Genomic DNA, 23980 nt, shown 5'->3' on the forward strand with positions numbered 1-23980 from the left:
GAAAACTAGCCTTATTTTGACATTGACTGATACAAGTGATCTTTTTACAGGATACATACATGTGAACGTAGTGGATGGCTGACGGTCCACGCAGCTCTTCTTTGCCTTTGATGACCTCACGTTCGGCTGAAATTGTTCCACCAAACAGAGGCTAAGGAAGGGAATGGTAACTCGGAGCATTTCCGCCGATATAGAAGGGACAATACGAGGACTGGATATTGTATCGTCCAACCAACAATGTATCGGCCGTACACTGAAGGGGGGGCTCATGAGCATGTTTTGGCGTGCTGTCGACCGAAATCGTGGTAACAGGGATTCGTACGAGCCTGAACGCAAGATGACACTCAAACTTCAAAGTAACCGATGAATCTAGACAAACAGGACTTAAGAGTTGGTGGAAGCTACCGACATCCTATATAAGAGGGCCTTCTCCTTCTCCGTCTGTCTGATACACCTGGTTCTCCAGGCCGTTCATGTATTCAGGCATTGCGAGTACCAGTAGTTGGAATATATACAAGTTCCCTGCGCACAGCACGTGGGACCAGTGTATCCAGAACCTCCACACTGGCCATACAAGGGCGAGCAGCTGCCCCCAGGCGGTGGAGGCGTCGACGAGGTCCTAGACGAGGTTGTCGTCGTCGATGATACGGGAGGAGGAGTGGTTGTACCGCCGTTAATAGCATCAACGTGGTTCTTGACCAAGCATTGCCAGTTCGATGAGTTGTACCAGACGGTGTACGGGTCACTGTTCGACTGGGCACCGTTGGCAAAAGTGTCTCCCCACTGCCAAAACATGTCGCCACCCATGCCGCGAGTCGTGAGAGAGGTTGTTTGCCAGGGTGCCTCGTTGGTGCAGGGGTTTTGCTGTGCGCCGTCTATTCGTAGTGCGTTAGCTCGGCTCAGAGCTTAAGGAGAGGGTAATTACTCACATTCTTCAAACACGCAAGGTTTGCCTGCTGCTAAACAAGCGGCGGCATGAGTCTGAATCCAGCCATTGCCCCAAGTGTAGTTTGTTCCCCCTATACACGACGACGTTAACATTGATCTTTTTGAAACGGACAGGTGATGGAAGATCGTCCCCTCAGAGTACTTACAAGAGTCCGGATAGAGGTGGAAAGTACCAAAGTCAAGCGACTTGATTTGTACATTCTTGGCAAAATCAGTGCCCTCGCCATAAGTATACGGATAAGCGCCGTCTCCAGTACTGAGACCGAGCCCCTCGTCTCCAAGCGTCACGAGATGGTTCGAATCAAGTGACTTGACATATTGGGACACACTCGTCGCCCACTGAACAATCACATCAGTACTGCACCCGTTGCAGCGAGGCTCGTTGCCCAGCTCCCACGCAAAGATGGCCGTCGAGTTTGCGTAGCGGCTGACGACGGCCTGGACGTACTTGCGGTACTGAGTTTGCGCGGCCGTGTTAGTGTACCAGGTGGTCGCATTGCCGCCAAAGGCGTTGACATAGGCGTTTATCCCGCCGTAGTCGCTCCAGTTGTTGACGAACGGGATGATGAGCTTGAGGTTGTGCTGCTCGGCTGACTGGACTACGTAGTCGAGAGTCTGCAGCCCATCAGCTCCCGTGTTGATCGTAGACCCCGTAGCGGACAGCTTCTGGAACCAGATCTGGCCGGGAGAGGGCTGCGTGTTGACGTCGTTGAAGCCCCATACACGGACTACCTTGAGGCCAGAGGAAGAGATGTGGCTAAAGGTGGAATCAACGTCGGCGTGGTTGGTCAGGAACGAGCACCAGTAGCAGTTGGTGCCCGCAAAGTAGCCTACTTTGCCATCGATGTTGAATTGGGTGCCGGATATGGTTACAAAGCTCGAAGCACGTGGAACAGGCTGCAGTACCGCGGCCAGCGCTGAGGCTGCAGTTGCAGCGGAAAGGAGACTCTTTGAGAGCATCATCATGCAGAGGTATCAGCCATACGAAGACCCGGGGCTGGGCGCAGTTGAGACGACTTACATCAACCAACCCGTCCGGGCCTCCGGCTTTATATAACAACCATTGAACAAGAAATCTTGTGTAGTCGACACTGAACTTCCAATTTCCTCTTCCAGACACGGCATGCCTTCTTCCGCAATTACCCTTCACGGCGACTTCTCCAGCATTAGCCATACTGCCTCGACCGGATATTCAACGCAATGTCACGCTGCGAATGTAACCCCCACAACTACCAGCCGCAGTCCCGAATGCATATATTGCCTGCGTCTTGAACATTAGACTACTCTTATATGCTCGTCCAGACTTGACTTTAATAGTATTTACCATGTGGACTTTAGGCAGAAATTGGACTACCTACCTTTGAGGTATCGAATTACTTACACAAAAATGACTAAAGGCGCTCAGATTGAAGGGTGCTGAAAGTCTAGATGATTCTAGTTGTTTGGTAGATGATGCTTGTCGTGGTCCAGATCAGGGGAGCAACTGGATGATTGAAGAACTTCGGTGATGGCAATTCATGTCAGACCCCGCTGTTCTATGCCTTTACCCGAACTCGCCCCTGGTGCAACGCCCTCCAAGACATGAACAGTAGACCTGCTTGTAGACGTAAAGATATAGCCGACAGTAGTCGGGAAGCGCTCCAATTATGTAGTTCTCAGATACTTGCGCATGGTCTGGCATTGAGTTTTCACACAACACCTGCTTAAGCAACAACAAGTTACCCCTGGACGTGAAAATAAATATGCGGGATGAAATGCTGTCCATAAAGCCGACTCAGTCGGTGACTTTATGTGTTGAAGCTCTTCGATGGACTGCCGCTACTACTACAACTGTTTCCCTTCTTGGATGATGCGGTTCTAAATCCACTGCTAACTTCTACTGTAGTCTCAAGGTCCTACACCAGCCGGTCCGATCAGAGCATATTTCTCAACGCTATCTGGGGCCCGTTCTCTCCCGGTTGGTTCGAGCCGGCGACATCTCCCACCTAGAAGCAGATTGGCGTCGGACTCTAAGGTCTTCCAAATAGTTCGAAAGCCTAAGGTATGGATTTTGTTTGCTGCCCACCTTGCGTCCAAATATAGAACACAGCCATATTCAGCATCTCCGGTGGTGGCGCCAATTATAAGTTCGCCCTTTCATACGAGGTAGCTCTTTGGTCTTCGAGCTTGTCCTGGTTTCTCCCCCAGTCCCACATATGCCGTTCCTGTCACCTACCAGCGTGTAGTGTCCCCGGGCATATAACAACTGCGTCACTAGTCGTTGATAACTCCCTCAAGAACTGCGGTGGAGGTTGTGGCTTGCCCACACGACAATTGTCCGAGATGTGTCCAACTCTGCCGACATTCACCGCGGTGCATTGTCTCTGCATCTGGCTCGGTTGTCTGAGAAATGAGTTTGCGGAGTCGGGTCTACATACACGAGGATGGCACTGCCTACCGAAAGTGCAAACTGAAAAGGGGTGCGAGCAATCGTTTGCAATGGGTATCACGGAACTAGCTTGTGGCGGCCAAGTGATATATCACGGTTGCCACCTGTCTCATGAGTATCGAGTCTTATTTCTGTCCTTTTCTTTCTTCTCTTCCCCTTTCTCTTTCTTCCTCCTTCTATTACGTAGCACACCGTCTGTCGACTCTATGTCCAGTCACTGTCTTGTCTTGCTTTTACCGCATATTATAACTGTGAAGCATGCAGCATTCCTTCCTTTCTCTCTTCTTTAGGTAGAGTAAAAAGACAATTGCGCCACCCGTCGTGAAGGAGTAGGATGCAGACAAACCATAGTCCATGATTACCTAGGTACATGTAATCTGAACAGCCTGGCACGTCACCGGAAAATGCCCTGAACCATCGCCGCCGCTCAAATGGGTGACCAGAAGATATATGCCAACTTGTTAGATGTTTGCTTCCTTCCTTCTGCTGCCCTCTTCATCTTCGCTGAAGTGATCAAGGCATACATGAGCCGAGACGGTACGTCCTGCGTATAGTCGCGTCCGAGTACGTGGCACAGAAGAACAACCCGCCTCTTGCTCAGACAATCGAAACGGACCTGCACAACCTCACAAGTCTGCCCCAGCTGCATTTCAAGATGCCATACCCGCAATCCGAGAGGCAATATGGGAACGGTCCACAAGCGTCTCATGGTGCTTCAAGTAGAGCGAAGAGAAGCAGGAACGCTTAGGGTTTCTAGGACCAGACGATAGCCGAATTCATGGTTGACATGGGCACCATGACTGTCTGACGTTCTTTCGACAAGAGGCTGGAGGCTCACTGGGTTGCGATCGGGGTCAGGACCAGGTCCGGCTGGGGAAGGCTGTGTGATTTGGTCTCGCGATTGTCTCACATTATCGACAGCACCACCCTTCGACCATAAGGTCACCCTGGAGGTGATGGTGGTGAAGGCGATTCATGTAATGGCTTAAAGCTAGCACGGTAGGGACTGTTGAAGGCAGCCACTATGGTGCGAATTGGAGAGTCTGGGGGGTTAGAGTCGAGGATGGGGAAGGATCGGTCAACACACATAGCCTACCTTATATAAAGCTTTGCGGGTATAGCTCAGGGCAACAGCACTTTTAGTCTTGACATCAACAATTATATATGTATTGCTCCTCTATTTCCAACAAGAATGAAGATGCCTGGCCAACCCTAGTCATCGAGGCAGGGGATTCCGAATTCCCAACTGCTCTACAAGACGACATGAGATGGTGGTTTACTGCATCAGACCACCAAGTACAAATCGCCCTCCTGAGCAGGCTTGACCACCAGCGTCAACAGATCATCATCGAGAGATGGGAAGAAGATAGCCAGACTCGCCCTGGCGCTACAACAACCAGAAGGGCAGCAGCTTCTGGCGCCGTTCAGCTTGTGTTACGACGGAGAAAGCCAGATGACGAGGATCATCCGACAAGGAAGCTACGTCGAGCCGGTTGTCATAAAGATTGACGGTGATGGACTCTGCTCCAGACGAAATATGTCAGACTTTGAGATCATCCGTTTCCTCAAGCAGACGCTGAGAAAAACTATATCCACGAAAGCGTACGACATCGTCCTCATTGTACCCGCCAAACGAACGTGAGATGACCGAAGCACATCAGCAGATTCCTGCGAGCTACAATCGTACGTCTAGGACACCACGAGCAGTGCTTGCTCAGATCGCACTAAGCCTAGCAAAAGGTCGCTTGCAAATTGAGTCTGTGGATTACAAAACTGCAGGCGGATGGCGGATGTCGGAAAGATTTGGGCTTCTCGGATCATATACCTTCTCAGACTCGGGCCTGTCCAGCACTCTGACAAGCTGCGATTCGCGGGAGCCGCAACAGAAGGGTCAAGGTCGACAGGTACACAGGCACGAGATTGCCGTCTTGTCTGGCTCTCCAAGGAGCCTCCAAGCTGCAAGTTTCCGCGATACGCATTGCGGTACGGAAGTGGGACGGCGATGGATATCCATGGATGCCGTTGGGTTGCTGGCGTGGCGGTTGTAGTTGTCGCCGTACCCGCTGCGTCACCAGTCATTTCATGTTCAATTCTTTTATAGCGGTCACAGAAACTCCCATGTTGCTTATGGAGCTGTTTGGCCGGCGTCTAATTGGATGGGAAGCGATTATTGACCATGAATTTGACGATACTCTTTCAAGTTTTGGAGCTGGAGTAAGAAGTTTGGCGACTGTGGTGTGGTCGGTCCAAGTGTCTTTTGAGGCGATCTTGAGTGTAAGGGTAGATGAGCTGATGGCAGGATTTTGATTCAAGATAATTGAGTGGAAGCATTCGCGTCCCTGTCGTGGCGAGTATGGTACTTGACGTGGAAGGGCCAAACCCCCACTGATGATCCTGTACCCAGCGGTAGGCCAACTTGACGATTTGCTTCCTTTAGCTCTGTGAAGCAATTTGGGTATAACTGCTTGGGGCAGCGCTTTGACGTGACACTAGACCTGATGTCGGCCTTGGTGAAAGGCTTCAAATAAGATGAAAAAGAAGAGACTCGCGCAGATGCTCATCGATTTGGGGGCCCTTGCTCCTCAATGGCAAGCGAAAGGATCCGAAGATGGAGATTGTATGTGCCAACTCTTTCTTGAATGAGATGTATGCTAAGTTCTACGGCAAAAAGACTCTATTGCAACGATTACTGAGAGACCCATTGATCAAACTGCTTGGCAAGTTTTATGCATCGCTCGTCAACATATCTCGTCCATATATTGGCCGCATACAGATTAATCGCGGTGACGATGATGTAGCCCCCAACCCAACGGAATGCGGATGCAACTTGATAATAACCAGTGTCAGGTTCAGGTTCCGATCCCCCTGTGGCCATGTACCAAAGGGCCTTTCTGACAGGGTCGCTGAACAAGTGGTAGATGGACTGATGCACGAGATACAGCGAGAAAGAGATCCTCCCCAGATACTGTACGAACTTGGTGTTGAGGGGGGACTGAAGCGTCTTTGTGGTGCTGATGGCAGAGACTACCAGCACGGAGCCCACTGTTTTCCACGTCTTGTCAATGATCCCCCAGTTCCCATCCCATCGCGAGGACTCGGCAATCTGTAAGAACTGATACCCCGGTGGGAGGGCACCGTCGTCGCTCAAGCAGAGGAGCCAGATGCCGGCAACGAACATGGCGTACGTCCGGATGGCGCTGAAGTTGACGGATCGTGCTTGGACTGGGATATACGGCTTGAGCCACAACGGATAATCCGTCTCGGTGCTGACAGTCTGCAACTCTGACAAGACTTGCAGCTCAGCCAGCCAGTACCCAGCCAAGAATCCCACGACGTCCCAAAAGCCAAAGTAGAACCAGTAGGCCATTGACGCTACAAGCACCCAGAGCCGGGGTCTCGGCTTCCAAAAGGCCAGGCCCAGAATGAGGAGATAGACGACGCAGGAGCCGCGGAACTCGAGAGCCATGGTCCACAGCTGGCCATTGAGGCCGCCGTTGTACTGGATGGCGAGGATGTTGATGTTGTCGAGCATGTACCGAGCGACAAAGGTCACATGGAACCAGGGCGCCGTCCAGGGCTTCCTGCCCCAGACTACCTCATCGCCGGGCTCCCACGAGTAGAGGTTGAGGAAGAAGAGGAGCTGCGAGATGACGGTGATGCAGAGCACGGGGAGGTAAATGCGCAAGCCGCGGCGCGTGACGGCCGAGGCGAGGCGGCGAAGCAAGCTCTCGCTGCTGCTGCTGCTGCTGCTGCTGTTGTTGTGATTGTGGTTGAAGTTGTTGCCGGCCCTCACGCGGATGAGGTTGATGGAGATGGCGTAGCCCGAAATGACAAAGAACAAGGGCACCATGGCGTGGGCGGCAAAGACGAGGCGGAAGGGAGGCAGCTGCATCAGCCGGCGGTTGTCCTCGGGCGGATCCGCCCAGAAGGACCGGAAGCCGGCGTGCAAGACGGCGCCCATGAAGTAGTGGTCCGTCGCGACAATGGCGGCGGCGATGCCCCGCAGGCCGTCGAGCCACAGAGCCCGGGTCATGCTGCGCGAGTCTGGCCGGTCATGGACGGGGGCGGATGGAATTTGATGGGCAAGATGCAGGCGGCATTGATGGCGTCGGGTGGTGGTGGTTGATGTCTGGTGTGGGAAAATATAAGGTAGTAAGGGGTCCCGGGGCTTGCTGTTTCAAGCAAAAGCTGCTAGCCAGGGGGGGCTGTGGCCTGCCTGCACATAGGTAGTAATACGACCCGGGACTATACCTGTGTAGGTAGGTAGGCAGTGGAGAACTCAGGGTCTCGTCAACACGAAGTTCTTCAACATCTGATGCTTCATCGGGCATCGTCTATTTCCAGCATCATTGGTGATGATACTTCCGTTTTGCGGCTCGATTAACAAGTTGAGACTTTGCCCTTAATCTTTAGTATGGTTCATCATATCCATTCGTACGTCATCTTAAAATAACCCGTTCAGCTTTATGTTATATTTTAACTTTTTTTTTTTTCATTCATGTTTGTTCTCAAGATAGGTGAAAACCCCTTCATTACTTTTTGCTTGCATTATGCCATCTACATTTAGACAGGGGCAAGAGGCTCGCCGTCCCTGATCTTGCGGGCACCATACTTTTCCAGGCGGATAGCCTGGATAGCAATGAAGCCGCTCGTGTCCTGGAACTCATCATCAGCTTCGTTTCACGTCGAAAAGCTTGTTTTTTTTTAAGACAGTGAAGGTACTTACCATTGGGGAGAAGCCCTCAAGAGTGTCCATGGAGGACTCAGTCTCGGAGTAAAGGTTAGAGGTCTCGCTGGAGCGTCCGACAACGAATGCGTTGCCCTTGTAGGCAACCATGTTGACCTTGCCCTCGACGTGCCTCTGGCTGAAGATGATGGAGTTGTGGAGGAACTCGCGCTCTGGGCTGAAGTACATGCCGTTGTAGAGGCAGGCGGACCAGTTGGCGGTGACCATCTGGTCACGGATGAAACGGACCTTGGAGTCCATGACAAGACCCTCGAGATCTCGGTGGGCGGTGCGCAGGATCGTCAAGCCGGGGGTGTCGTAGCAGCCACGGCTCTTGAGACCGATGAACCTTGACTCGACAATGTCGACACGGCCAACTCCGTTGGCTCGGCCGATCTCGTTGGCGGCCTTGAAGATTTCCAGTGAGCCAGTGATGACCTTGTCACCGACCTCGAGCTTGATGGGAATGCCCTTCTCGAAGTGGATGGTAAACCTGGTGGGCTCGTCAGGAGCCTTCATGGGGTCTTTCCAAGTTAGCACCCACGTCACGGAACTAATTCCAGACTGTGACCAACTTACCAACTGTCATTGTCCACATGTCAGCAGGCGGCTCGAGCTCGGGTTGCTCGAGGAGGCCTGCCTCGTAAGAGCAGCTATTTTTTCACAGGAAGTGTTAGCGACGATTTCATGTCCGGGAGAAGGAGGTCAGGCGGAGGCCTTATAGCGTGGCAGAAGCAAGCATCAAGTCTTGTACACATTGTACAGTCTCGTCCCCGTAATATGAGGGGTCGTATAACACCTGAAGATAGCACTTGCTGCGTGCTTCTGCCACTTCTGAAGGAGTTCCTGACTATCCCTTCCCTTATCGAGTACACTCAAAGGTCTCGATGGGATGAAGTAAAGGGCTTTTGCTCACTGGATAAGGTTGGCATCCATCGAGAACGGCTTCGCCTTGGTCGACGTCACAGGAACGCCCTTTGATTCAGCAAAGTCCAAGAGTGCTTGACGTCCGCTGTCTTTAGGTTAGCATGTCCGATAGAGGAGGGGGTCGGCAGAGGTACGAACGCGAATCGCTCGCAAAACTCGGGAATGCGCCAAGGGATGATCGTCTTCGTCTTCTGATCGAGGGCCTTCCATGCCAGCTCGAATCGGACCTGGCTGTGAGAGGGTGAGTATGTGACATTAATACCCGGGACACCTAAACGTACTCATTCTAATGAAGTTAGCATCTAGCACATGACATATGGCGAGGGAAGAACGTACTCCTTTTCCTGTGCCTATGTAGGTAGGAAAGACGGCAATCAGTATGGCACGACAGTGAGCGGGCCCTGAAAGGCGACGTTGTTTGCTTACATCCATGGCTCAAGAATTCACAGTTGTACTGCTTAGCCACTTTCATCATCGCCCTCGCAATGACAGGCCTGGCCAATGACGTTCCCAAGAGGTAGGCATCTTCGTAGATGGCATTGCCTAATAGCATAGGGTGGTTAGCATAGCTGTGGATGAAGGTTGTGCACCCCGCACGGGCGATCGGCCGAACATACATTGCACTGCGGGCCAAACAAGCTCCTCGACAAGCTCCTGCTGAAGATCCTGGATGATCATGCGTTCGGCACCAATCTTCTCGGCCTTGGCCTTGACTGCGTCCCAGTCCTCATTTTGTCCCTACCATGATGTCAGCACATGGATATAAGCTAATGAAGCCTCTGTGAGGAGCCAGCTGGGCGGAGAACAGCAGTCCATCTCTTTCCATCCTCCGGGCCAGCTTTCTTCGTATTCTCATCATTTAGGGGGGGAAAACGGCGCAGAATGCAAAATAGAGAGCTTGTGTTTAATGATGCAATGCTTGTCTTCCAAGCCAAGAAGCAAATGTCGAGGAACGGTCTGTACGTACCACATCTGCTAGGAACGCCTGTTTTCAGTCAGCTCAGCGCGCAGGAACATCGATTGGATCAAGACGTACAACAACGGTGTAGCCCTGCTCAATGAGCCAAGCCAGGATAACAGAAGTATCCAAACCTGATAGTCACATTAGCATCGTCATCGTGCTCATGCAGCACTCTTCATGTTGGAAAAACGCACCGCCAGAGTAGGCCCTGATTCACGGCAATTGCCTAGTCAGCTTCACAGCGCTCAGAAAGCAATGACGGTCCTGTTCAACTCACAGACAAACGCGCTTTTCCGCCATTGTGATAGTTGATTGAGGTCGAAGAGGTAAGCAGGAAAGCAGCTGCCCGTCCGTCAGTGGTGTTGTTTGCGCTTTTATCCCGCCGAGCCGGAGTCGATGTGACACTTTTGTCCCGCCGAGCCGGAGTTCGATATGAGATCTCCAAGCTATCTGTTGTGGGGACACTAGGCCGGTCGAGGCAAGATGCCTGATAAGGGTCGCGACCCTAGCCGCACGAGAAGTTTCTCTGACTCATCATCAGCCCGGAATGGCTAGATCCAGGTACAGTGAATCAAGCATTCGGACCCCCAGATGTCCACTTGTGACGCCATTCTGGGCAGAAGAACTGGCTCTTTAACGTGTGAGTCATCATCCACACCCGGTCTTTGAGCACCTACCGTCGGTACCGTAGACCTTACGAGCTTAACTTACCTGACCCCACCTTAGATAAGCAGCGGTAACGGAACGGAACAGTTGATCTACGTTGCTTGCTCCGCAAGCCCATACCAAATAGCTACCCAAGTTGGTAGCAGACCGGTAGCCGGCGGGTTGACTAGGAGGTAGAAAGCGGGCCTGACTAGTCAACCTGCCGGGTATCCCCGGATTCTTCACTTTTGACCACTAAACACGAGGGTTTTGCCACATAAATGAAGACTACTACTAGTAGTATTACAACGGTTGCTTGAGCTGCTGCTGCAAGACAAATCGCATCCAAACGAAGCATGTCATAATTGTTCCTGTCGTAAACAGAGGAGACTAGATAATTGAGGGTCAAATCTCCAAGACTTCTACGTCAAAATGGAAAGAAGCCCAACAAGCCTCGACCCGCCCACGTTAGAGCCGCAAGCAACGGAGACATGATTAAAAGCCGACTCTTGCTCTCCAAACGGACGAGTGGCATTGCTAGATTCCCTTGAAGAAGAGTTTGATGGAGAGACACTAGATCCAAGCTTCCACCAGTCAACATCTGATACTGGTATGTTTCTCGTTCAGTGAAGTTGCTCGTTTCTTCGCCATGCAACGGTTTCATACGTCATCCTTGCTAGGTATCTGCGTAAGCAGCTCTCTTTTTGATATTACATTCATAACTTATTACTAGCTCCCATCTGACTTCCTGATAGTGCCCGAGCCTTAGCGCGCAAACGTCGAGCGCCACGACAAAGTACCTATATACGGATACTCGAGGATTTGTTCGCCATCGCTGAGAAAAGGATCATCGCCATAAAGCTTGCTCAGTACTCAACTCGACAGTTCTTGGATGGCTGAGAGCCAGAACCTGGCGCCGTATATGGGCCACGACTATAAGATCTCGCCCCTACCCACTGACTTCCAGATGCAAAAGTCCAGCACATGGCAGCCCGACCTAGGTGGCCATGATGGCAGACGTGGTTGATCAAAGTGATCATATAATGATATTCAGCAAGCTAGGTAGTTGCACGCTCATGCCAACTTCTAGGAAAAATCACCAGCTGCCCGCTTCTGATTAGAAAGACACGAGAAAGTCGACTTCCTTCAGGAGACGAGATCCTCGCCAGAATACAGATGACTAACAACTAGGCGAACAAGATCTGGGTTCACCAGCATCTTGTGGGCGATATAGGTTCTGAAGTTGAACTCGGCTCATGATGGGAAATGCACCTCTCAGAGCTTAGCCCCATTTCTCTCACTCGAAGATCGTGGGTTCCCTTTATAAATCAAGACTACAATAGGGTATTTAGCATGTCACTGCTTTTGTCTGCTTGTTGAGCGCACAAACCTCCATCTCAAAGACCGTCTCTGTATGCCATACAAGCATCACGATTTCGATACCCAGCATCTGCTTTAGTACCTGTCCAGCACTCTTCTTGTCCATCTCATCTCACTCGCATCACGAGACGCTCCGTGTTGCCGCTTTGCCGAAAATCCAACTTCAATGAGGTAATCGAAGCTTGGCTGGAGAAGCAGATGACTAATGCGGGGCTGGTGAGGGGACGAGCAATTGACGTCGGATAAGCATCTGCCGAGTCTTGGTAGTAGAACAAAAAGTTCAGCCATTGCATTCTGTTCTCTTCTCTTTCCTTTTGCCCGCTGTCAAGGACGCTCATCAAACCTTTTCACTGAATCTCTTCTATCAAAAAGCACGAGCATCTCCTGACCGGGGAGAGCTTCAATACCTTCACCATTCTGCACAGATCTCTATTCCTTCTACCCCGCCAACTGCAGCTCGGGGCATCGCGAGGGGCCAAAAACGCACATCATTCGTTCCGTGTAAGACAGCAGCTCAGATTTGCGACCATGGCGACCACCACGGATCTCAGCAAGTACAAGTTCAACCACTCGATGTATGTCCTGATCCAATTGGCTATGCCTTCATATGCCCGCCGTGTCAGACCTCGTTCTCATGCGTGATGCAGGATTCGAGTCAAGGACCCCAAGGAGTCTGGTAAGCTCAGACGCCGAGATGCATCATGATGACATGATTGCTTATGCCCGGCTAGTCAAATTCTACGAATTCCTTGGAATGAGCGTCGTCCGCAAGGTTGAGTTTCCCGAGGCCAAGTTCGACCTCTACTTCATGGGATACAACAACAAGGGCGCCGTTTCGTTTGGCAACTCGGCCGTTGACCGCGAGGGTGTCATTGAACTCACCCACAACTACGGCACCGAGAACGACCCAAACTACACCATCAACAATGGAAACAAGGACCCCCACCGCGGGTTCGGCCACACCTGCATCTCCGTAGACAACATCCAGGCCGCCTGCCAGCGCATCGAGGATGCCGGCTACAAGTTCCAGAAGAAGCTGACCGATGGGCGCATGAACCACATCGCCTTTGCTTTGGACCCCGACGGGTACTGGGTGGAGATTATTGGGCAGAAGCCGATTGAAGAGACTGCCGACATCAAGGAAACGGATGTCTCTACCTACCGGATGGCAAGTTCACCCGCACCTTGAGCTTGATTAACGTACTAACTCTCACCAGAACCACACCATGATCCGCGTCAAGGATCCCCAAAAGTCCCTCAAGTTCTACCAGGAGGTCTTGGGCATGTCCTTGTTCAGAACTCACGAGGCTCCCAGTGCAGGATTCAACCTCTACTTCCTCGGCTACCCTGGAGAGCAGGGCGTTCCGCAGGACGGCAAGACCAGCGACCGTGAAGGTCTCCTGGAACTGACTTGGAACTACGGCACCGAGAAAGATGAGAACTTTTCCTACCACAATGGCAACGACCAGCCTCAAGGTTTTGGTCATATCTGTAAGATATCTCCTCCTCAAGATGCAACACGGGCGCCCATACTAAGCTTGGTGTTACAGGCGTTTCTGTGGATGATTTGGACGCTGCTTGCCAGCGATTCGAAGACCTCAAGTGCAATTGGAAGAAGAGGCTCACGGATGGCCGGATGCGCAACGTCGCTTTCTTGCTGGACCCCGATGGTTACTGGGTTGAGATTGTCCAGAATGACCGATACAGCGACAAACATGCTGTTTAGGCGGACAACTGGAACGATAGATAGCCTGCGAATGTGACGGAGTCTCCATGTATACGACTTGCACATGCCATGATCTTCAGAACATGTCATTCTGCCTTGTCAGTAAACACCTTCTGACAAGGTCTGGCGAACAGCGAATGAGGAATTAGCCTGCATATGCATGACCCGCCAAGGCTGAATCTAGGGCTCGTTGGGATAGACGCTTACATGGTGCATGAATACATGTATCGTGTCTCCCACCATGACATTGCCCAGACGAAGCTATCGTCACCCGACTTCATTCCGCTGTAACCCGCCTTTAGTCTTCGATTTTTTGGGATGCTGACGAAATGAGGCTTGTAAATACGAGAACGCTCGAGCTCGAGATCTTTGCCACGCCTGAGGAGGCGCGCTATGCCATCCTCTCACACACATGGGGAGAGGGGGAAGTGACATTTGCCGATGTTCAACAACCACAGAGAGAGACCAGGGGATGGGACAAGATCCGTCGGAGCAGCCAGATAGCTCTCAACTCAGGATATCCGTATCTGTGGATCGATACGTGCTGCATCGACAAGACCAGCAGTGCAGAGCTTTCTGAGGCCATCAACTCCATGTTTCAGTGGTACGAGAAGGCCGGGGTCTGCATCGCCTTTCTGGAGGACTTTATCACCACAGATGAACCATCAAACCCCGATTTTGCCCATTGTCGCTGGTTCATCAGAGGTTGGACGCTTCAGGAACTGATTGCCCCTTCAGAGCTCCTCTTCTACTCCAGAGACTGGAGGCTCATCGGCACAAGAACCTCTCTCAAGACCATCATCGCCAAGGTTTCTGGCATACCCGAAGAAATGCTTGCCGCAAACACACACAGCCAACGAGAGCGACTCGAAGAGTGCTCAGTCGCGGAAAAGATGAGCTGGGCGGCTAACCGCACTACTACGAGGCCAGAAGACCTGGCGTACTGCCTGTTGGGGTTATTCGACATCAATATGCCGCTGCTTTACGGAGAGGGTCAGATGAAGGCCTTCAAGAGGCTACAGGAGGAGATTATTAGGTCCACAGATGATGATTCCATATATGCCTGGAGCTATACCAAAGAGAAGTCCGCGAAGCAGCACTTCTGGGGCCTCTTAGCAGACGAACCCTCAGCCTTTGCACGACGACATGGCGATGCACTCGCTATCAAACAAGCGCGGTACCTTACACGCCGCTCCAACCGCGATGCTATAGCATCAACCCGGGGCATCACCGTGGAACTGGCACTGACGCCCCTTCCCGAGGACAAGTCGGGCACCATCTTCGTCGCCTTGCTAGACTGCGACATGCAACAAGACGGGTCGTCGAACGCGCTGACTCCGGGGATCATCCTACAAAAGACTTCATGGCACAATGACGCCGAATTTGTGCGCATCTGCCCTGATCACCTACTCCTACTTCTCATGAACCGCATCGTCGAAGCCGGGGACAATAACAGGGGCGCATTTGCTTCTCTCCTGAAGCATGTCCGCCTTTCAGAAGCGAGGCCACAACAGGTTTTTGTCCCGCACAAGCTCTCTCCGCCACGAACCCCCCGGGGAATCCTGTTCCATCCTGAAGTTGCCTTTTCTCGTCTGCCGCTGGATCTGGGAACCGGTGTGACAGTCAATGTGCTTTCGCAGCCTTCAGACTGGCTGTTCTATGACGAGATGCGCATCGATAGAAACACGGCGCGGGCATTGGCCGTGGACCACGCCGAGCATACGGACTCCGTTGGCCTACCGTCGACACGTCTCCGGACAAAGTCATATGTACTCACCTTTGACAAATCATCGGACCCAATAAGCGTCACAGAGCCTAATATACTGGGGTCATTGGAGCTCGAGATCGATCTATCCCATGGAATGAACCGCTGGCATGTATGCCTCGTAACGGGACTCGAGCCGCTTCCCGCCAATCCTTTTGGCACGCCGTCGCTATACACGGTGCCGTGGTACGCATTCGTGGACAAGGAAGAAGTTTCGGCGGGAAGGCTGGGCGACGTGTTGATCAAGGAGAACAGGAGGAAAAAGAAGTTGCTGTCGGGTCGGTTGTTGAAGGCGCACTTTGAGCTGGAGGCGCGGCACTCGAGGCTGTACTACAAGGTTGGCTTGAAAGTAGTCCCTTTCGGCGAGAACTCAGTTGATGAAGACGGTGCTTGATATGTGTAATATTTGCTGCAGTTACACTAGGCTGAGCAAACCTAGGATGTCGAAATGGTTATGATGCTACACCAGTATGAGACTGTTAATGCAATCATAGCTCCGGCACCCCCAGGACAGTCATGTCCAACCTCGTCATGATATCATCCGGCACATCCACCGGCGTCTCCTCAGGCACAAGCCCCCTCTTGACCAGCTCATCCTCCCCAATATGTGGCTCCTCCTCGAGCACCCTCTTGAGCTCCCTCGCCCTCTCCGTCACGTCCTCGATCCCAACAATCCACTCGTCCACCCACTTTGTGCCCAGATTCGGGGGTATGCCAATCTGGATGCTGCGATACGGCAGAGCCTCCAACCTCGCATTCCGCTCCGGGTCCCACTGGATTCTGACGTCCGAGGGCCTCTCGTGCGCAGTCTTGTTGGTGCTATCCTTGTCCACGCGCGCATGCTCTGACGGGTGGTTTGACAAGACGCCTTGTCTTAGTAGTTCCAGGAAGTGCTCCATCTTCATCTTGATGGCGAGGATGTTGCTCTGGTTGGGGTCTTTGTAGGAATAGCCGCTGCGGTACATCATCCAGCACCAGCTGGGCTTGATCCAGGTCATGCGGTCGGGGCTAAAGTCCTCCGAGGCATTGAGTTTCTGGGCTTTTACCGCGGCGGAGGCGATGGAGGGCTTGTAGGCTTGGTAGACGACGATGTGGTCCTTGTCGTGGGAGGCGCGGATTTGGCGGTGGGGGATATCAGAGGGACGAGACATGATGGACTTGATGAGGTTTTAGGATATGGAGTTGAAGATTGTTTATGGATACTGATTCGAGGGTAGAGCCAAGTGAGGTAACGCGATACGTGAACGATATAGACATTTGGAGTCGAACTTATATACAGTGCTGGAGCGGAGAGTCGGGGCTGATGACTCTCTCATGACGACGGCGTGAGTCTTTGGCCGATGGCTGGATTCATTCTAGCCTAGCCGCGGGTTGGTTGTTTCTCAGGCCAGAAAGTCGCATGATGACCATTTTTGTCCAGAAAGGTTCCTTGTATCAGGAGATGGGATGATTCCTTCAGTTCTCATCGCATTTGGTAAAAGCCGATCCATTGGAGTGATGCGTAACCTCCTCCAGCACTGTTTGATATAGAGAACCTCGAGACCCACTATAGGTCCATTAGACAGCACATATCCATCACGAAGGGGGGGTGACGCATGGATGCGGCTCCAACAAATCCTAGTCGGCTTCAGTTCTCTTACAATGATTTCGTGTGTTTATTTTCGAAGGATCTGAAACACAAAGGGTAGATTGCATTTTAGTTCAATCTATCTTCTCCATTACATGGAGTCAATATCAATCTCTCAGGGCCGTTGTCCCCCACCATATCAGTCCTGATCGGCGCCTGTAATCCTACCAGCTATAGCGCATAACACGCCAAATTATAGCAGCACAGCCCAAGTGACTGCAGCACCTCAACTCTGTCCTCTGTCAACCACCACCAACTTCTCTCTCCTGCACCTGTCGCCTGTTCCCTCATCTTGTCCTCCTCCTCCTCTTCCTCCTCCTCACGACTCCCACCTCTGCTCTACTCCATAATCTTTCCCCTCCTCACCCCGGACTCACGTGCATGTCGCCTCCCGATCCTGGATCCAACCCGAGAGGCGCGGATGCCTCCGAGGTGACATGCATCCCAGACCCCTCGGTGGGGTCCGCGCCTGTTGCTGAGCCCAACAAGATCGAGGACAAGAACGAAACCAGCTTCAACAACAGCTCAGCGACGACGACGACGACGACCAGCCACGACCCTGACGACTCTGGCGCACTCTACACGGATGCGAGCGCGGCTTCGGAGCCAGGCGACGACAGAAACGACGCGGATAGCTCTGCCGCCATGACGGACAAACCAGCAGCGACAGCTCACGGCGATTCCCTCGACAGACCAGAGGCCGAGGCCGACACCCTTCTCCATACAAGCACCCCTACCGCTCCCGACTCCAACAGGCCACCCGAACCATCTCCAGCTTCACCGCCGGCGCCATCAACTGCCAACGAGCTCAGCGACGAGGCCAGCGGCATGCGGACAAGCGCGGAGCTCGAGCAGGGCGCTGGTCCAGGTTCGGGCAATGCCGAAGTCGAGGTCCAACCCCAGGCAGACGCAGACGCAGATCCAGAAGCAGAAGCTGTCAATTCCAAAGCTGCCGGGCGCGACACACACGAGATCTCACACGAAGCGGCACAGGAGACCATGTCCACAACCAAAGACTCTGGCAAGGCAACCGCCAAACCCTCCGCCCTGACCATCAAGGCCACGAACGCCAGCCCATCATCATCCTCGCCCATGCAGTCCGACTACCCAACCTCACAGCTTCTCGCGCCCGAGCATCCCAGCTACATCGACCCGACGCCGCCCACACCCATGGCCTCCCGCCCTCCCTCTCGAGCCCTCTCCAGCACTCCCCGAAGCGACGACGCATCTCCTACAGCATCCGGGCCCGAGTCGGAGGACAAGCCATATACCAGCGAAGATGACCAGGAGGGTTCGAGGTCCGAGATCCAGAGCATCATGGAGCAGTTCAGCGAGAACGGCGGCGGCCCTGATGCCAACGAAGTCATGAGCCCGCGGCTCGAGATTGCCTCGCCCATGCTGGGCAACTCCCTGCAGCATCCGCCCAGAAAGTCCAGCCTCGAGCCTCTGTCGCCCTCGCTTGGTGGCCAGGCCCAGGGGCTCAACGCTCTCCACATTTCTTCACCAAATGACGACGATCAAGGGCCGCCCGTGCCTCCAAAGGATGGATCCATGGGCACGCCTCCACGATCGAAAGATGCACGGCCGCCTGCCAACGTCACATCGCCAACGTCACCCACCCTGCCCATGCACAGACCGCCGCCTCCCGAGCCCGAACCGGAACCAGCGCTGCCCTTTGACTTTCACAGGTTTCTGGAACAGCTGCGGAACAAAAAGGCAGACCCTGTTGCCAGATATCTCAAGTCGTTTCTCTTTGAGTTTGGCAAGCGCCAGTGGATGGTTCACGAGCAGGTCAAGATCATTAGCGACTTTCTAGCCTTTATTGCCAACAAGATGATGCTGTGCGAGGTGTGGCGGGATGTGTCCGATGCAGAGTTTGACAATGCCAGAGAGGGCATGGAGAAGCTCGTCATGAACCGGCTGTACACCCAGACGTTTTCACCAGCAATTCCACCGCCTAAGCCGATACCTGGAGCAAAGCCAAAGAGGAGAGGAGGCGATCCGCCGCTGGGGCCTGGCCGGAGAGGGCAGCATCAAGAGGATGTGGAGCGAGACGACATTGTCACGCAGAAGATCAACATCTACGGCTGGGTCCGGGAGGAGCATTTGGATATACCACCTGTTGGAGACAGCGGCCGCCGATTTCTAAAGCTGGCGCAGCAGGGTGAGCCTCACATGTTCTTGTTCGATTTCTTCCATGATAGCTGACAGCGGGCCATTACAGAATTGTTAAAGATCAAGTCATACAGAGCACCCAGAGACAAGATTATATGCGTCCTCAACTGCTGTAAAGTCATATTTGGTGAGTTTAGTCTAATGACTCATTTCGCAGCTCATGCTGACTTCTCAGGCCTCTTGAAACACAACAAATCCGACTCTTCAGCCGACTCGTTCATGCCGTTGCTGATCTACGTCGTCCTCCAATCCAACCCGGAGCACCTGGTATCCAACGTGCAGTATATTCTGCGGTTCCGGAACCAGGAGAAGCTGGGTGGTGAGGCGGGCTACTACCTTTCTTCTCTTGTGAGTTGACACCCGGTCAACATGAATATACTGGATGCTAATACCTAATTTAGATGGGTGCCGTGCAGTTCATCGAAAACATGGACCGCACGTCCCTCACTATTACCGATGAAGAGTTTGAGAAGAATGTCGAGGCGGCCGTTTCAGCAATCGCAGAAAAGCACCAAGCAATGTCCCCCAAAGGACCGCCTCCACAGCAACAGATATTCAACGAGAAATCCTCATATCAAGACACCCGTTCCTCGCTCGATGGCGCGGGCCCGTCCGCTCCACGCCGATCAACAGAACAAAGCGATGTCGACGCACTCACCGCACCCATCACTGGACTCCTCAGAACCATTCAAAATCCCCTTACCACCATCGGGCGCATGTTCTCGGATGACGGCGCCTCATCATCAAGACCGCCACCGCCACCGCCCATTGGACGTCCCCTGGGATTTCCCGAGAATGTGCCTCTTCGGCGCAGCGGAGAGGAGCAAAGAGATGGACGGCGCTCAGATTCGAGATACTCTCTGCCGGCAGAAGAGGCGGCGGCTCGGCAGGCGAGCGCCGAGGTAGCGGAAGCGCAACGGCTGCATCGTGCTGAGCATGCCAACATTGTAGAGACGCTGGCCGGCATGTTTCCTGATTTAGACAAGGATATCATCAGCGATGTGGTGTACCAGAAGGAGGGAAGGTATGTTGATTCACTCGTCTTTGCTTATTTTCGCCATGACTCGGCTAACTGAGCGTTCTGTTCACAGGGTTGGATTGGCCGTTGATGCGTGCCTTGCTTTATCCGCATAGCATATTCCGAAGAGGCGCGAGGCTTGTCTTTTCTAATCACTAGATAGGATTCGGTGCAATATCTGTACAATGGTATACCTTTACTGATATGATATACATTTTACCCTATCATGTGTTTGTAAGGTATTCATCGATTCAGTGCTATTGTCACGCAACGCTGTTCCAAAGAGCTCCGTGTGTCGTCTGGCGATCAGCGATCCGTAGTAGAAGCAGCCCACACTGCCCACTACCTCTGCATTCTGCTGGCAATATCCCGTGCCACATAGATCTGACCAAACAGATCCGTCACGTCAATGAATGCCTTCATCTTACCTCTTATACCCGCATCAAGGCTCGCCGAGAGCGCTTCCCAGCAAACCTGCATCATGGCCCTCTCCAACTCAGCAACCCTCATCAGAACCCCCTTTGCCTCCTCAAGAGCAGCCTCTCTCCCGCCATTTTGAACCGCTTGCTCAACTTCCAAGCTCTGTCCATCTCCTCCAATCGCAAACTCAGGGAAGTGAAGACTGTTGAGGTTCCCCTCGGCGTCATCGCGCACCGCAGAGCCATAGTCATTATACTGACGGCAGAGCGTGGCGAGATGCAGACACAGTTCCCGTGCGAGATACCTCTGCTCCATCGAGGCGAGGCAGTGCGAGCCGCTGGGGCTGATGAGGCAGCAGAAGAAGGCGAATGAATACGGACAGCTTGTGTCGTTGGCGCCGGTCGTGCGGACCCAGTCGTAATAGGGGATTTGATTGTGCCAATCGATCGGTGATGCCTGGCCTCCTGGACGGTGATGATGATGATGCTCTTGATTTCGCCGTCGGCTGTTGTTGTTATTGTTGTTGTTGTCGGCGTTGTGAGCCATGTGTGCGAGGAGGAACTTTTCGAGTTCTTGCAGTACGCGTAGCTGGGCTGTTTCTGGGCTTTGCAGGAGGATCGGGGACTGCTTTATGTGTTTGATGTATTTGGAGAGCACTTCGGCAACGTCTGTCAGCGATGGGGAGCTGTCTGATGACGAACAGTCGGATGCTGGAGGGCTGGGAACAGTGGCATCGAATGAGGAGGTTGGATGGAGCGATGAGTGGACGGCAAGGCCTGGCTCTCTGCTTCGAATCTCGGCGCCGATTATGGTAGCCAAGGCCTGCGAGTTTTCGTCATCCAGATAAGCAACGACTGACTCCATGTATTCGTCCACTTGGTAGTTGAGCATCGAAATGACCATCATCTCCCACATCTCATCGCCAGACAGCGCGTAGCCGTTGGCAGCGTTGATTGTTGTCCACGCGATGGGGATGTATGCGAGATACTTGTCTGTCGACATGGGCATGTCATCTCGGAGAAAGATGTCGAGGCGGACTCCTTCGAGACGGCTTGCATACACTGCTGCCTCGTGGACGGCCAACGCCATGGGTGCTGCCGAAAGGCCCCTGAGCAGCGGAAGGCGGCTGAAGAACTGGGCCATCTTCTTCGTCTTGGTGTTGTCTGTTTTGAAGAATATTTGCTCAATCTCCAATGTCCATGGATGCTCCTTGGGTGAAGAGTTGAGGGCAGCTAGATAGTAGGCTTCAGCAAGTGTGGGCAGTCTGTACGTGACTTTTTCGATCCAGAGATAGTCGCCGTTTGCCCGTTGGTCATAATGAGCCGCCAAGTATGTCTTTGCTTTGAAGAGTGCTGCTTCGGCGTGCTGTCTAATGGCAAGGGGCCAAGGTAGTTTGAGGGCGTAGGAGAGCAGCAGCGTAGCGTACGACGTTCTTTCGATCGAGTCTCCCCACGAGCCATTGTGTTGTTGTCTGAAAATAGCACGACTAAGGAGCTGAACGAGGACGATGGGGACGTCTATCTTGATAAGTTCCGCAGCGAGACATCTCAACGAGCCACCAGCATAGACGCTCAACAGCCGATACAGCGCAGAAGCCAGCAGCATGTACGTGTACTCGGCAGCCAAGTTCCACTTGTCCTGCAAATGATCCGCGTTCCAGCTGCCGCAGAGAAACCTGACTGCTTTCTCAATCTGCGGGACATACAAATCGACGTCGTCGGGGGACGTGAGCAGCGCGACGAGGACGTTGCAGTTTGCGCTGACGCTGGGCGTCCTCTCGAGCCGGTACGTCTTGAAGCGATTGCTGCTTTCAAAGCTCCAGATGAGAGGGGCGCGGTCGACGTGCACCCCGAGAGATGTCATTGCCAGCAGAGACACGGCTGTATCGTCGGCGTCCGGGAGGAGGGTGGGTGCGAAGCCCAAAACGCCGCCTTGTTCATCGATGGCCTTTTGCAGATAGTCCGTGACGACACGGAGGTCATCTTTAGGAAAGTCCTCGACGCTGAATCCATTCGCAAGGAGCGTTGACATGGTCCATGAGATTTCAAACACGGGCGTGGGAAAGCCGCTCGGCACGCCGCCGCAGGAACCATAGCTGCGGACGACATTCTCCAGGTAGGACTGCGCTCGAACATCCCACTCTGGTGCGTGTAGGAGATATGCTGCTGTTGAAGCAGGAGATCCCAGCATGCCGCTGTAGGCGCTGCAGTGATGCCGGAGGCGGCCAAAGTCGAAGACGCCGGCCAATGCTTCCAGGGAGTGCAGCAGTGTGGTCTGCTGGGTTGATGCGAGCATGTCTGGGTGCAGTCTTGCAAGTTTCTTCTGGTACAGAGCCGTGAGTGCCGCTTGGCCGTCAAAGTCAAAGACGACGCCCTCTTCTGCGAGCTGTCTCAGCAGGCCTGGCACGAGCATCTCGAATCCGACGTGCAGAGTCTGGTTGACATCCCAGTTGTTCAGTGCGGACTGCAGTGCTCTGCGCGCTGCCTCGACTCTTTCCGGAATGTCCCAGGCTTTAAGTGGGCGAGGACTGTCTATGCCGATGGCGTCTGCCTTGCAATGCTTGATGAGAGCCAGAAGGCCTGCCAGGGTGTTGAGAATGCCATCGATGGGCGAGGCGTAGGTTGGCCACATTCCATCTTGGGCTTGATGAAGCAGAAGATAAGAGTATGATTCTGGGAAAAGCCAACCATTTGGGTCAACGGGGTCCCGAATCATGGCCAGCCATGCTGTGTCGTAGATGGATATGCTAAAGGAGCCAAAGCCGTTTGGTTGGAGGCAGCGTTCCGCCAGACGTCTCACGGCTCTTTTCGAGTCTTGGAGGACATCTGGGGGAAGAACTGCTTTGTGTTGATCCGATGCTGCAGACATGCTGATTGGGTACGTCGATGACGGGATACAGGAAACTGATACCTAGCTAGCACTGGAGAAACCATCTACCTATGCTTCATGACTTATACTTTGCAGATGCAGGTCAACTGAGGTGATGAGGGAGTAGTCGGACACTATTACGGACAAAGTCTTACATGCTATCGTATGCCGGCCATGTATGCCGGCCAGTCGCTGCCAACATACATCTTATACACTCACCCCGGCGTATTGACCAAGGATCCTACCTGGCTGATGTTCCATTCCATGATTCAAATGCTACATAGTCCGTGCTGTTAGGTTGCCAAAGTGGAAGGTTGACATTAAGTCCTGGACCCTCGTTCGAACACGTCAAAGCGGGAACCCCTG

General features: G+C 53.1%; 8 protein-coding genes across 8 annotated transcripts; 3 read left to right on the forward strand and 5 right to left on the reverse strand.

Annotated features, from left to right (window-relative positions):
- Positions 1 to 672: 672 nt before the first annotated feature.
- man5a (glycoside hydrolase family 5) lies at positions 673 to 1908 on the reverse strand (the record flags this gene model as incomplete). The annotated part of the gene is made up of 3 exons (XM_006962882.1): positions 673 to 875; positions 930 to 1019; positions 1095 to 1908. Coding segments are annotated over 3 exons (1107 nt in total), but the record flags the coding sequence as incomplete, so codon positions are not given.
- A 4154-nt stretch (positions 1909 to 6062) lies between these two features.
- Positions 6063 to 7409, reverse strand: TRIREDRAFT_104382 (acyltransferase; the record flags this gene model as incomplete). The annotated part of the gene is made up of 1 exon (XM_006962883.1): positions 6063 to 7409. The coding sequence occupies one exon, from the start codon at positions 7407 to 7409 to the stop codon at positions 6063 to 6065; it is 1347 nt and encodes a 448-aa protein (XP_006962945.1).
- Positions 7410 to 7869: 460 nt separating this feature from the next.
- TRIREDRAFT_72643 (arginosuccinate synthetase) lies at positions 7870 to 10368 on the reverse strand. Its single transcript, XM_006962884.1, has 13 exons — positions 10268 to 10368; positions 10185 to 10198; positions 10066 to 10121; positions 9997 to 10014; positions 9647 to 9767; positions 9456 to 9572; positions 9366 to 9379; positions 9311 to 9315; positions 9168 to 9260; positions 9019 to 9114; positions 8682 to 8755; positions 8103 to 8626; positions 7870 to 8032 (listed from the first exon to the last, which is right to left on the reverse strand). The coding sequence occupies exons 1-13, from the start codon at positions 10288 to 10290 to the stop codon at positions 7940 to 7942; spliced, it is 1248 nt and encodes a 415-aa protein (XP_006962946.1). The 5' UTR covers positions 10291 to 10368; the 3' UTR covers positions 7870 to 7939.
- Positions 10369 to 12369: 2001 nt separating this feature from the next.
- Positions 12370 to 13741, forward strand: TRIREDRAFT_120424 (uncharacterized protein; the record flags this gene model as incomplete). Its single annotated transcript, XM_006962660.1, has 5 exons — positions 12370 to 12590; positions 12663 to 12691; positions 12747 to 13165; positions 13233 to 13506; positions 13566 to 13741. The coding sequence occupies exons 1-5, from the start codon at positions 12544 to 12546 to the stop codon at positions 13739 to 13741; spliced, it is 945 nt and encodes a 314-aa protein (XP_006962722.1). The 5' UTR covers positions 12370 to 12543.
- Positions 13742 to 14070: 329 nt separating this feature from the next.
- Positions 14071 to 15959, forward strand: TRIREDRAFT_45503 (uncharacterized protein; the record flags this gene model as incomplete). Its single annotated transcript, XM_006962500.1, has 2 exons — positions 14071 to 15444; positions 15505 to 15959. 2 exons carry the CDS (start codon positions 14071 to 14073, stop codon positions 15898 to 15900), a joined length of 1770 nt encoding a protein of 589 aa, XP_006962562.1. The 3' UTR covers positions 15901 to 15959.
- A 35-nt stretch (positions 15960 to 15994) lies between these two features.
- On the reverse strand, positions 15995 to 16676 carry TRIREDRAFT_75394 (uncharacterized protein; the record flags this gene model as incomplete). The annotated part of the gene is made up of 1 exon (XM_006962885.1): positions 15995 to 16676. The coding sequence occupies exon 1, from the start codon at positions 16655 to 16657 to the stop codon at positions 15995 to 15997; it is 663 nt and encodes a 220-aa protein (XP_006962947.1). The 5' UTR covers positions 16658 to 16676.
- A 1627-nt stretch (positions 16677 to 18303) lies between these two features.
- Positions 18304 to 20448, forward strand: TRIREDRAFT_75397 (guanine nucleotide exchange factor; the record flags this gene model as incomplete). Its single annotated transcript, XM_006962661.1, has 5 exons — positions 18304 to 19297; positions 19358 to 19435; positions 19484 to 19656; positions 19710 to 20332; positions 20400 to 20448. 5 exons carry the CDS (start codon positions 18304 to 18306, stop codon positions 20440 to 20442), a joined length of 1911 nt encoding a protein of 636 aa, XP_006962723.1. The 3' UTR covers positions 20443 to 20448.
- Positions 20449 to 20704: 256 nt separating this feature from the next.
- Positions 20705 to 23503, reverse strand: TRIREDRAFT_35534 (uncharacterized protein; the record flags this gene model as incomplete). Its single annotated transcript, XM_006962479.1, has 2 exons — positions 20705 to 20851; positions 20900 to 23503. Coding segments are annotated over 2 exons (2751 nt in total), but the record flags the coding sequence as incomplete, so codon positions are not given.
- Positions 23504 to 23980: the final 477 nt, after the last annotated feature.

This window comes from Trichoderma reesei (assembly GCF_000167675.1).
Source record: "Trichoderma reesei QM6a unplaced genomic scaffold TRIREscaffold_3, whole genome shotgun sequence".
NCBI lineage: Eukaryota > Fungi > Ascomycota > Sordariomycetes > Hypocreales > Hypocreaceae > Trichoderma > Trichoderma reesei.